At 53.4% G+C, this 12,051-nt stretch overlaps 1 protein-coding gene across 2 annotated transcripts in view; it reads left to right on the top strand.

Annotated features, from left to right (window-relative positions):
- The first annotated feature begins 8,831 nt into the window (after positions 1-8,831).
- The window catches only part of KRT78 (keratin 78), a 74,033-nt gene continuing 70,813 nt past the window's right edge, over positions 8,832-12,051 (top strand). The window contains exons 1-4 of one of the 2 annotated variants that reach the window (XM_008060391.1): positions 8,832-9,197; positions 9,894-10,108; positions 11,104-11,164; positions 11,640-11,735. In XM_008060391.1, coding sequence (XP_008058582.1) covers positions 8,832-9,197; positions 9,894-10,108; positions 11,104-11,164; positions 11,640-11,735 — 738 coding nt within the window. Of the gene's footprint in view, positions 9,198-9,742; positions 9,797-9,893; positions 10,109-11,103; positions 11,165-11,639; positions 11,736-12,051 lie in introns of those variants that run through there. The other variant, XM_021713550.1, reaches the window with a different exon arrangement.

The raw sequence follows: 12,051 nt of genomic DNA, 5'->3' as shown, positions 1-12,051 counted from the left end.
CCAGTCTGGGAGACAGAGTGAGACTCCAACTCAAAAAAAAAAGAAGACCAGGGTTCTCATCCTGACTTGGCCTCTTGCCATCTTTGAGGTCTCAGGCAATTGCTTTTGTTTCTGTCTGTAGAGAGAAGAAAAATGATACCTGCTTCTCAGATTGGGTGAGAATGAAGGACGCTGAAGCATCTCCAGGCTCAGTGCAGTGATTGACACTCAGAGGGTCCCCGACAGAATTTTTTTTTTTTAGAGTCAGAGTCTCACTGTCACCCAGACTGGAGAGCAATTGCATGATCACAGCTCATGCAACCTTGTCTTCCTGGGCTCAGGCAATCCTCCCACCTCAGTCTCCCAAGTAGGTGGGACGACAGGTGCATGCCACCACACCCAGCTAATTTTTGAATTTTTTTTTGTTTGTAGAGACACAGTCTCACTATATTGTCCATGCTGGACTCGATCTCCTGAGCTCAAGTAATCCTCCCACCTCAGCCTCCCAAAGTACTGAGGTTACAGGTGTGAGCCACCATACCCGGTCCCCCAGTAGAATTTTTAAAGGTGCTTTGTAAAATGTGATCACGTTCCATGTGTAAATGGGTTTTTATTATTTCAAGCGGAGATAGTAATCTCCCACTCCCATCACAACTTGGAGCCTGGAGGCCTCTGTCTCAGGCATGCCCTCCTCGTGGGGCTTGGGGTCTCTATACCTGGGTGTGTAGTGAGCAGCTTGGCCTAACTGTGGGGCACCCCTTTCCTCCTGCAGTAAGCCTGTTGTCTGGTTGGGGCTGCCTTCCTTCACTGCTGGAACAGCCAGGAGAGCAGGGGTTCCTGACCCCAGCCCCAGGCAGGGGCGTTCTCCACCTGGCCTGGGCAGAGGAAGGGGCATGCTCGACAGTCTGCATTTCCTCTCTTTGACAGCCCAAGAAAGGTGTCATTACGAGGTGCGCTGGAAATACAGCCTAGCCATACCCGTTCTTGCTCTAACTGGCTTTGGGGAGCTCCAGCCTCTGACTTCAGGACAGCAGATGACGGTGGCATCAGCATTGACCTGTGTCTCCTGGAAGGAGCTGTGTAAGCTGTAGGAGGAATGAAAGGTGGCCTAGATGGTGCAAAGACAAACATCTTGCATTTTAATAGCTATGTTTTATTTTAAGGTGGATTAGGAAAATTTGAATTAGCACACAAAAGTCACAACTTTAAGGATATTCTTGCTTAGGGTCAGGATAAGGAAAAAGCAAACTGATTTAGATTCAATTGAAAGAAAACTCTAGGTTGGGATCATACCTGTAATCTCAGCACTTTGGGAGGCCGAAACAGGAGGATTACTTGAACCCAGCAGCTCGAGACTTTGTCTCTGCAAAAAATAAAAAAAAAAGAAAGAAAAGAAAGTTAACTGGGCATGGTGGTGGGACACACCTGTAGTCCCAACTATTCAGGAGGCTAAGGTGGAGGGATGGCCTGAGCTTAGGAGGATAAGGCTGTGGTGGCCATGATTGTGCCACTGCACTCCGGGCAAGAGAGTAAGACCCCTGACTCAAAAAAAAAAAAAAAAAAAAAAAAAGAAGACTCTGAAGTACATAGGAGCACTTACAGAGCCACGGTGTGATGTGGTGGTGTGGGTCGATTGCGAAGGACTGACATTCCGGATAATCAGGGTATCCCGGGTTAGGAATCAGCATGCATTCATCGACTGCAAAAGCCAAAGACAGGGACCAGTCCATGGTTCCTGGGTCGGGGAGGTCCTCAGCTGCCTTGGTGGGGGAGGAGATGCTGACCAAGGGCAGGGGCAGAACGTGTGAGCCTTGCCGGGGTCCCCCTCCACACCACGACAGTGGCCGTGCCCTTCATTGGCCTGTGAAAGCCAGGGGACCTGAACGAGTCCCCTGGTGTGTGGCCCAGGCCCTTGACCCCGAGGGGGGCTCCAAACCCTCTTCCCTTTGTTCCTGGGAGCCTCTGGACCCCAGGAGATGACTTTCATTTTCTCTGAACAAGAACGCCTGCTGCTGCTCAAGAAGACCCCCAGGTCCCACAGGATCTTGTACAAGGGGGATTCTAAATAATCTGGAATTATCTTTTGGAGGGTGGACCCCTTGTAGTACAGGTCTTCTCTGCTTCGTAAGGGTTCCAGGAACTCATCGGCATCAGTGGATCCCAGCTGGCATTGCTGTGAGATGCTGTGTTTGGCTTCAGTGAACTTTTTTGGAGCTTCTTTCAACGTGTTTCCCCATTTCTTTCTTTCTTTCATTTTTTTTTGAATTTGAGTTTCACTCTGTTGCCCAGGCTGGAGTGCAGTGGCACGCTCCTGGCCGCCGCAGCCTTGCCCTGCTGGGCTCCGGTGATCCTTCCGCGTCAGCCTTCCAAGTAGCCAGAGCTACAGGTACACGCTACCACACCCGACTAATTTTTGATTTATTGTAGAGACGAGGTCTCGCCAAGTTGCCTGGGTGGGTCTCGAACCCGCGGACTCAGGCAATCCACTTGCCTCGGCCTCCCAAAGTGCTGGGATGACAGGCTGAGCCACCCAGCTCGGCCTTCCCATTTCTTGCCGGGTGATTTACGAATGCACCTGCCCGCACTATGCTGAGTGTTCAGCAGTTTTTGACCAAAACCAGCATGACCTACATTTTCCATCTTCCCTAGGCACCTAATCTCCCCCGAGTTTTTTTTTTTTTTTCCCAAATGAAAAATGTCCTCAAAGGGAATGTTCTACTCATGTGTAAGAGGTGAAACAAAAAATGGCAGAAGCACTAAAAGTTATAGAAATGGATGAGTTCAAAAACTGTGTTGAGCAGTGAAAAAAGTGTCTTGATAGGTGTATTGCATCAAATGAAGAGTACTCTGCAGGTGACTGAAGTTTAAACATATGAGAATAAATACACGATTTTTAAAAAGCAAATTCTGGTTTCTTTTGGGTCACCTCATGTACTCCTCTACATCGGCGCCTCCTGTCCAATGCTTTGTTGCATTGACTGGTTTTCATGTAGTTTCTTCAACCCTCCCGCCCTCCCTCGGCAGACTGCAAGTTCCCCTAAGCAGAGACCTTTATTGCTCTTCATTTAATCTGGCCTAGCATGGTGCCCGGCACCTGGTGGTGCTGAATAAATGTTGAGTGAATGGATGAATGTTGAGGGATGAGCTTCAGTGTTGGGTCTGCTGTGTGGCCTTAGGTAAAATACTCCACCTCTCTGGTCTTCAGTTAAGGTGTCCTTCAACACAGACATTCCTGGGTCTCTAAGAGGAGCACAGCATAGTGGTGAAGTGCAAAGACTCTGGAGCCCAGTTACCTGTGTCCAAGTCCTGCCTTGGCCATTGATCAGCTGTGTTGCCTTGGGCAAATTATTTGTTCTTTCTGCATCCTTTCTGTAAGTTTCCCCTTCTGTAAGACGGAGATGATGAGGGTACCTACTTCATAAGGTTAAGATGAAATGCCTTTCTTAATTTTTGAGTTGGGGTCTTACTCTGTTGCCTAGGCTGGAGTGCAGTGGCACAATTATAGCTTACCACAGCCTCGACCCCCTGGGCTCAGGTGATCCTTCTCCTTCAGCCTCCCAAGTAGCTGGGACTACAGGCACGTGCCACCAACCCTGACTCATTTGAAAATTTTTTGTAGAGACGAGGTCTCGTTATGTTGCCCAGGCTGATCTCGAACTCCTGGGCTCAAGGGATCCTCCTGCCTTGGCCTGCTAAAATGCTGGGATGACAGGCGTGAGCCACTACACCTGGCCTAAATGCTTTAAAGTTGGTATGTAAACGTACACATTAAATGCTTACTATATGTAAAGTTCTTAAGAATGGGACCGGTTAATTGTTTGATCACTGGATAAAATAGCTCACTGACAATATTATCCTGATAGTTACTGTGGCTCAGTCAACGGTTCTGTGGGGTTCAGTGGGACACTTGACACATTTTTTTTTTTTCGAGTTGTAGTTTCACTCTGTCAACCAGACTGGAGTGCAGTGGCATGCTCACGGGCTGACCTGCTGGGCTCAGGAGATCCTTCTGCCTCAGCCTTCCAAGTAACTGGAACTACAGATGCACACCACCACGCCCAGCTAGTTTTTGTGATTTATTGTAGAGACAAGGTCTCACCAAGTTGCCCAGGCTGGTCTCAAACCCCTGGACTCAGGCAATCCTCTCATCTCGGCCTCCCAAAGTGCTGGGATTACAGGCTGAGCCACCATGCCCGGGTGACACATTTTCTGACGTCCTTACAGTAAGATGGGAAAAATGGGGTCTGATAAAGGTATAGCTGGGTAGACTCCCAAACGGAGGGAGGGTCTCCAGTGGCATGCCACAGGGCTCTGTCCCTGCTTTTCCCCAAGACCCTGCCACTATCAGGGTGAAAAGACTCCCCCTGCCGCACAACACACCAATGTGCCAGCCTGCAATCAGAACAGTCCCTTCAGGATCTCCCATCTCCTGGTTTCCTGCATTCATATGTTGTCTTCCGTGGGACTAGACATTCCTCCAGGGTGGGAAGGGGCCTGATTCTCTCCTGTCTCAGTGTCCAGCCCATAGCAGGCGCTCGGTATCACACACAAACGTGCACACGGAGTAACAAAACCAGGTTTCTCAAATGAATGGGATGCCCCCGCTTGGGAGGGCAGGGGAAGGGGTGACTGATGTTTCAGAGAAGAGAATGCAGGGTCCCAAGGATCTCCAGGGTTGAGAGATGGCAGGAAATCAGCAAGAGGAAGCAGAACGGTCTTTCAGTCACTCAGTGAGTGTCTACGGAGCTCCTAGTGGCTGCCAGTCCCCCGTTTCAGTTGCAAAGAGGCAGAATCCCTTCCCCATGGAGCTCACAGTCTAGCTTAGGAGCTGACCCACACGATGAGGAAGTGAAACCAACACGGGAAGTGGTGGGTGCTGGGGAGGAAGAAATGAAGCAGGGCAGGGACAGGAAGTGGCCAAGGGGGGTTGGCCTCGGGGTTGCAGTGTGGGTTCAGGGCAGCCAGAAAGATGCCTCTCGAATCTGGAAGGAGGCGAGCTCTGTGGGTATCTGGGCAAAGCACACCAGGAAGAGGAAACGGCAGATGAAAAGGCCCTGGGGTGGGAGTGTCCCTAGTGTGTTGGGGAATAAGCTAGGTTGGGCATTTATACTTTTTTCTCCTTATCAAATTGCAATTAGAGACTTGTGTAATTACCTGTCCAATAGCTGTTTTGCCACTAGACTCTGAGGTCTTTTAGTCCAGGGGCTGGACCTTGGTCTGGGTGAAATTTTGAACTCTCAGTACAAGGCCTGGCATAAAGTAGGTGTTCAACCCAATTTTGTTGAATAAACAAATAACTAGGAATAAATAACGTTTAAAATCCACGGCACAAGAAAGGGCAAGGTTGAGAGTAATTAGAGAAAACCAGACTGGGATGTTGAGGCTGTGGCTGAGGGTGAACTTAGGTGGAGAGGGGGATATCTGGAGGGGTTTTTCCAGAGACAGGGACAGGGGAGGGAGGGGGCTGCAGAACACGAGGTGTGGGGCGATGGACCTGCAGCAGGGGAAACTAAGCCTGTTGGATTCTTTGCACTGCAGTGTGTTCAGCCCAGGATGGGAGCCAGCTGTACCCTTCTGCTGTACAAGCTGGGATCTGTTTGTGTACAGGACCAAATCACTCAGCTGGTGAGGGCCCAAGCTCAGCCTCCAAGCTGTTTTGTTGTTCTCTCCATCACTGCATAATCTTCTTTTTTGTTGTTGTTAGAGACAGGTGTTGCCCAGGCTGGAGTGCAGGGGTGCGATTATGACTCAGTGTAGCCTCAAACTCCTAGGCTCAATTGATCCTCCCACCTCAGCCTCCCGAATAGCTAGGACTACAGGCATGTGCCACCAAGCTTGTCTAATTAAACAAATTTTTTTAAAAAAGAAGTTCATTGCCTTACTAGACTCTGGTGTGGCCATGAACTCTTGGAGCTATGGCTGCTGCCGTGTTTCCTGGCTTTGGCCCCCCTCCCCTACCTTGAGGAGGTGTATCTCCTCTTTCTCTCTCTAATTTACTTTCTAAATAAACTATATTTTCTAATCTTAACAACAACAACAACAAAAAGAATTTTCTCACTATGTTGCCCAGGCTGGCCTTGAACCCATGGACTTAAGCAATCTTCCTGCCTCGGCTTCTCCAAGCTCTGGGATTACATAATAAGTGTGAGCCACAGCTGTGCCCAGCCTGCATGATCTTTTAAACTATATTTCAATAGGGAAAGCATCAGTTACAGCAGTGATTGCAAACCTGGGGAGTTAAAAAGGTCCCTGGGAACCGGGCTCGGTGGCTCAGCTGTAATCCTGTGCTTTGGGAGGCTGAGGTGAGTGGATTGCCTGAGCCCGCGGGTTCGAGACCCACCTGGGCAACTTGGCGAGACCTCATCTCTACAATAAATCAAAAATTAGCCGGGCGTGGTAGTGCGCGCCTGTAGTTCCAGCTACTTGGAAGGCTGAGGTGGAAGGATCATCGGAGCCCAGCAGGTTGAGGCTGCGGTGGCAGGGAGCGGCCACTGAACTCCAGTCTGGGTGACAGAGTGAGACTCCAACTAAAAAAAAACCTGGGTATAACTGTCATGGATAAAAATTCATCTCTTTAAACAACTGTTTGTTGATGCCCAGTGTATATGAGACCCAGAGCTGGGTAGGGTGAATGCACAAGACAGATGCCGGGAAGCGATGACCACGTGCTGGGTGATGCTGTGTTAGGAATTTTTCAGGGTGACCATGTGGAGGGGCAGGAGGCTTGTTTGGGGATGCTCTAGGGTTCGGTGGTCTGAGTTGGGTGAGGGTGGCGGCTCCAACCTGCATGGCTGTGAGGTGGCCTTGAGCAAGTCCCTCGGAGCACAGAGCAGACTTGTAGGTCCCCTGGTGCAGCCTCTTAGCTTACCCAAGGGGATATAGTCTCTGTGCCCACCCTACATCCTATGGGGCCCCAGAGTCCTCAAGTGTAAAACAAAGGCATTGGACTGGATGAACCTGAAGCTCTCTCTGGCTCTGCTCTGTGTTCTAGAATATTACAAATATGGGGAAGTTCCCTGAGGCGGGTTTGGCCCCGTCCCTAGTGTGACCTCTGTCCTCCACCCTCAGTACCGAGAAGGGGGAAGGCCAGTCCGGGGAGACCTTTCTCAAGACTGGTCCCCAGGGGCTGGGGTCTGGCGTGGTGTCCTCAGCTCCCCATTCTGGACTCCAGGGCTGCTCTGCATCCCTCCCTGTCCCGTTCCTCTCTCCGGGATCTTCCCTCTCCTCTTCCTCACTTGGCCCCTGGCTCCTTGGACTCCTTTGTCTTCCTCACTGAAGGCCTGCCTCTTCTTCCTCGTGAGGTCATCTGCTGTTCAGTTCCGTGTCATTCGGGGTGCTGCCGGAAGGGGCGAAGGGAAGGAGGAAGGGGCTTTTAATCCCTGCTGCTGTCTGGCCTTGGGGGCGGGGTATCTGGGGATGACTGAAATCGCTCAGAGTGACTTCCTCATAGCATATCTCTTGAGTGTTCACTCTGCTAAGGCCCTGCTTGTCCCTGCTTTGAGTTGCACTGTCATTGTCAAAGGCGCCAGAATCCTTGCTTCCAAATGCACCAGGCTCCAGAGAAGGGGGAGCGGGGGGAGACAGGGAGAAATAGCCCTCTTGCCATGGAAAGAAGATATTTTAAATTTTATTTTATTATTATTTTTTTGTAGAGTCAGAGTCTCACTATGTTGCCCAGGCTGATCTGAAACTCCTAGGTTCAAGCAATCCTCCCATGTTGGCCTCCCAAAAGGCTGGGATTACAGATGTGAGCTGCTGGCCAAAAAGAAGACACTTGAGATATGCTCCCAAATCAGAGCTGTCCAACTCTGCTGGCCAGTGCTAAGGCGCTTAAGCAGAGACTGCTAGACGTCCTTCTTCTGGGATGCCTGCCTCCTTCCGGGATTGCACTAAAATACCAGATGAACCCTCACGTGCTCTCTGCTTGCTAGACTTCCAGGTCCGAGGCAGAATCTGTCCTATGGGAAACCCCAAATCTCTTGTTCTGGCTCCCGCACCCCTAGGAGTGTTTTTCCAAATGCAAGTTTCGTTTCAGAGCCCGGGGAACCTCCAACTGGTCACCAAGCACGCGCAGAGCCTGGTCACAGGTGTATGACCCGGTGCCATGTGCTTGTGCAGGAGTGGGCCGGGCTGGGCCCATTCGCTCTGTCCCATGCTGTCCTGGAGGGAGCTGCCTGCTTTCATGGGGTGGTGCCTCGTGGATGATTGCTGGGTTGGGCAAGAGGAGGGACTTGGACACCCTGTTTTTCTGTTCGTTTCCAAATCCTGGAGTGTCTTTTAGCCAGCGATGTCAGTAATACCTCATTAACTTCCTGACTTTGTAGTGCTGCAAAGGGCCTTCCTCTCCACCCTCGGAGACAGAGCCTCTCTGAGAAGCTACATGCTCCTCAGGCCACATCTTCAGCGCACTCTGATGCTTCATCAGAACCCTTTCCATCTTCCTTTCCTCCTTCCCTGTCTCCTCCTCCAGGAAGCCTCCCTTGAATGGCCCTCTGTGACTTTGCTCGGGCCATCCCTCTCTGCCCCCAGCACTGAAGTCAGGTCTCCTCTGCCTGCTTCCTGGTCTGTGGGTATGCCCCTCTCTCCACCAGCCTGGGCACTCTGAGGGCAGGGTCCGGGTCCCCTTCTCCCCTGGGCTCTGCACGTGCCAGACACCCATTCTCCAGGCGTGTCAGAGTAAGTCAGCTGGAGCCGAGTGACAGACACAGTCAGGTTGAGAGCATCCTGCTCTCCAAGGCCCAGCCCAGGTTCGGGAGGGGATAAAAGTCTCGTGCCGGGGCCCCGGGGCAGGAACTCACACACCCCGACGATCCGCGTGTCTGTCTGCAGCTGTGGGACCGTCTGCCTCTGCCATGTCTCTCTCCCCATGCCGGGCCCAGAGGGGCTTCAGGGCTCGCTCTGCCTGTTCTTCCCCCTCGGGGGGCCGCAGCCGGGGTGGCTTCAGCAGCAGAAGCCTCAGTCCCTTTGGGAGGTGCCCAGGGGGCTCCCGGGGGAGGGCCTGGGGGTCAGGCAGAAGGCTGGGGGCACAGCTTGGGGAGGGGAGTGGTGGGCCCGGGCTTTCCCTTTGCCCCCCGGGGGGCATCCAAGAAGTGACCATCAACCAGAGTCTGCTGACTCCCCTGAAGATTGAGATGGACCCCCAGTTCCAGGTGGTGCGGACGCAGGAGACCCAGGAGATCAGAACCCTCAACAACAAGTTTGCGACCTTCATTGACAAGGTGAGGGGCCCTCAGCCAGGCCCCTGTGTCAGGCCTCCCCCAGAGTGGCTGCTCTGGGCGGACTTGGGAGGGGGGAGGTCTGGCCTCCTTCTGCCATTTTCTAATCACTTCCACAGGAAGGAAGTCCCTCCTGTGGTCTAAATGGAGTCTCTCTGGTTATGCTGAGGCCCTGTTATTCCATGGTTGGGGCTCAGGGCAGAAAATAGCTGGCAATAACCCTTCCCCATTTGAATGTCCAATCATTTATTTTTGAGTCAGGGTCTCACTCTGTTGCCCAGGCTGGAGGTGGCACATTCACAGCTCACCACACCCTCGACCTCATGGGCTCAGGTGATCCTTCTCGAGTAGCTGGCACTCCAGGCACCTGCCATCCCACCCAGCTAATTCTTTGATAGTTTGTAGAGCCAAGGTCTCACTATGTTGCCCAGGCTGGTCTCAAACTCCTGGCTCAAGTCCTCTGGCCTCGGCCTCCTGAAGTGCTTGGGATTACAGGCGTGAGCCACAGCGCCCAGCTTGTCTGATCATTTTGACATGTTCAGCGTCTCATGGAAGGGCACGAGGCTGCCCCTGCCCAGGCTAGGTTGGGAGGCAGGGAAAAGGTGGGGTTGACGGGAGGGTCCCTGAGGCTTGATGCTCCGGAGGCTGTGCCCAGGGAGCCCCGCGGGGACCTCAGGGACCCTCTTGCTTGTGCGGCAGGTGCGGTTCCTGGAACAGCAGAACAAGGTCCTGGAGACCAAATGGCAACTGCTGCAGCAGTTGGGAATGAGTGGTGGCCCGTGGGGCCTGGAGCCCGTTTTTGAGGGCTGCCTGGCCCAGCTCAGGAGGCAGCTGGAGCAGCTCCAGGGAGAACGAGGGCCTCTGGACGCTGAGCTGAAGGCCTGCCGGGACCAGGAGGAGGAGTATAAGGACAAGTAGGCAAACCCTGCAAGTCCCAGCGGGCACTCGGGTTGGGTCTGCCAGCCAGAGGGGCTCCCACATGCCTCGGGCTCAGAGATGCACAGCCGGCCCCCTTTGACCCCTCTGCATCCCTGTCCCCACAAGAAGACCCACAGCGTGTTCTCCCCCCCTCGGAGAACCTCTGAGCGAGGCAGGGAGACCTGGCTCTGTTGGGTCGTGGCCCGTTTCCTGCAGGCACAGGCCATGAGGGCCCATGTTTCTGGTCAGGGCCAGGAGGGGCTTCTTTAAACAGTGCCTCACTGGGCTTTTTTTTCGAGAAATTCCTGTTCAGCAGGCTGTGGGCAAACGTGATCCTGATGTTCTCTGGTCTCAGGGCAGGACAGAAATCACTTGAGTGGGGCCATCCCCAGGTTCAGGACGTGATTCACAGATGGGCTGTGGCTCTGGGCTCCCCACCCAGGTCACCTGTGGAGAGGAGAGGCCCTGGACTAGCAGGAGACTTGCCGTACCTCTCCCAGCCTCAGTTTCCCCATCTGTAAACTGGGACATGTCATCCGCCCTTCTTACCTCCCAGGGCTGTTGGGAGGATGGGATGGGAGGTTGAGGAAGGAAGGTTCTGGAAGGAGCCCGGGGTTGGGGCCAGGAGACCGGGGCTAGCTCCGTGCTGGCTAGGTCATTATCTGTGGGGTCGTGGCCAAGTCACCCGATCTCCCTGATAAAGCCCGTACTGTCTGGCTCAGGTGATGGCTGTGAGTCGTGAGGAGAGGCGTTTGAATTTGCCTTATCAACGTGATGGCCTTTGGTTGTTGTCATCTAGGAGACGCGGGCAGAGAGAGTGGCACAGGGACACAGGGCATGGCAGGAAGGGGGAGGGAAGGGGGCTGGTCGTGTGTCCCGTTTGGGTCATCATGTAGCAAGGAGTCGTTTTCAGGGCAGTCACGTTTGGAGGCTGGGGCCTGGACTCGGGTCTCGGGGCCTCAGGCTGCGCCCTTTACTGTTCACTCGGCAGGTACAAGCAGGAAGCCCACAGGCGCGCCACACTCGAGAATGACTTTGTGGTCCTCAAGAAGGTGAGGGCGGGGGCCAGTGCTCCACTTACATTCTGAGCATTTACTGTGTGCGGGGCCCAGTCTTAGACTGGGGGGACGGCAGGCAGGAGACCTTGATTGAGGACATGCCATCATTCTGCCTGCAGGGCCTCCCACCCAGGGGAATGGGACATCTACCTAGACACAGGGCCCCCAAGACAAGATCTGACCGAGGGACAGCTTGACAACCTCTGATGTCACTGCAGGAGAGGGCGGGGAGGGAGTGGAAGAAGCAGAACTGGTTGGGGTGAATCAGGGAAGCCTTCCTGAAGGCGGTGTGGGTCACTGTCGGGCAAAGGGGAGGGCAGGACAGGGCAGGGCTGGAGGAGGAAGGAGGGGGGTCTCCGGGGGCAGTGGTGGGGGACTGTCGGGCAGTGTGTGAGCAGAATTCCTGAGCCAGAGTAGGGCCTGCAAAGAGGGAGTGGGGGTTCCATAGCTTCTGTCTCCTTGTCCCCAGGATGCCGATGGGGTTTTCCTGAGCAGGATGGAGTTGCAAGCCAAGCTGGAGACACTTAGAGAGTACATCTGCTTCCTGAAGCGTCTGTATGAGGAAGTAAGGACCTGCCTTGGCAGGAGCCAAGGGAGGGGACAGCGGATGGGCTTTCTGTGACCATGGGGAGAGTAGCCAGGAGGGACGCATGCGGGAATGGCTTAGATTCCGGGTCATTCAGTCAGTTATTCGACAACCAATTGCTGAGAACTTACTAAGTGGATTGGAAGGTTCTAGGGACACATCAATGCAACCAGACAAAAGTCACAGTTTGCTTTCTATTAAGAGATAGATGAAGCCGGGCTCAGTGGCTCAGCCTGTAATCCCGCGCCTTGGGAGGCTGAGGTGAGTGGATTGCCTGAGCCCGTGGGTTCAACTT

This window comes from Carlito syrichta, unplaced genomic scaffold (genome assembly GCF_000164805.1).
Source record: "Carlito syrichta isolate Samal-C Ts95f unplaced genomic scaffold, Tarsius_syrichta-2.0.1 Scaffold304602, whole genome shotgun sequence".
Taxonomy (NCBI): Eukaryota; Metazoa; Chordata; class Mammalia; order Primates; family Tarsiidae; genus Carlito; species Carlito syrichta.
This window is presented reverse-complemented; position numbering and strand designations above follow the sequence as displayed.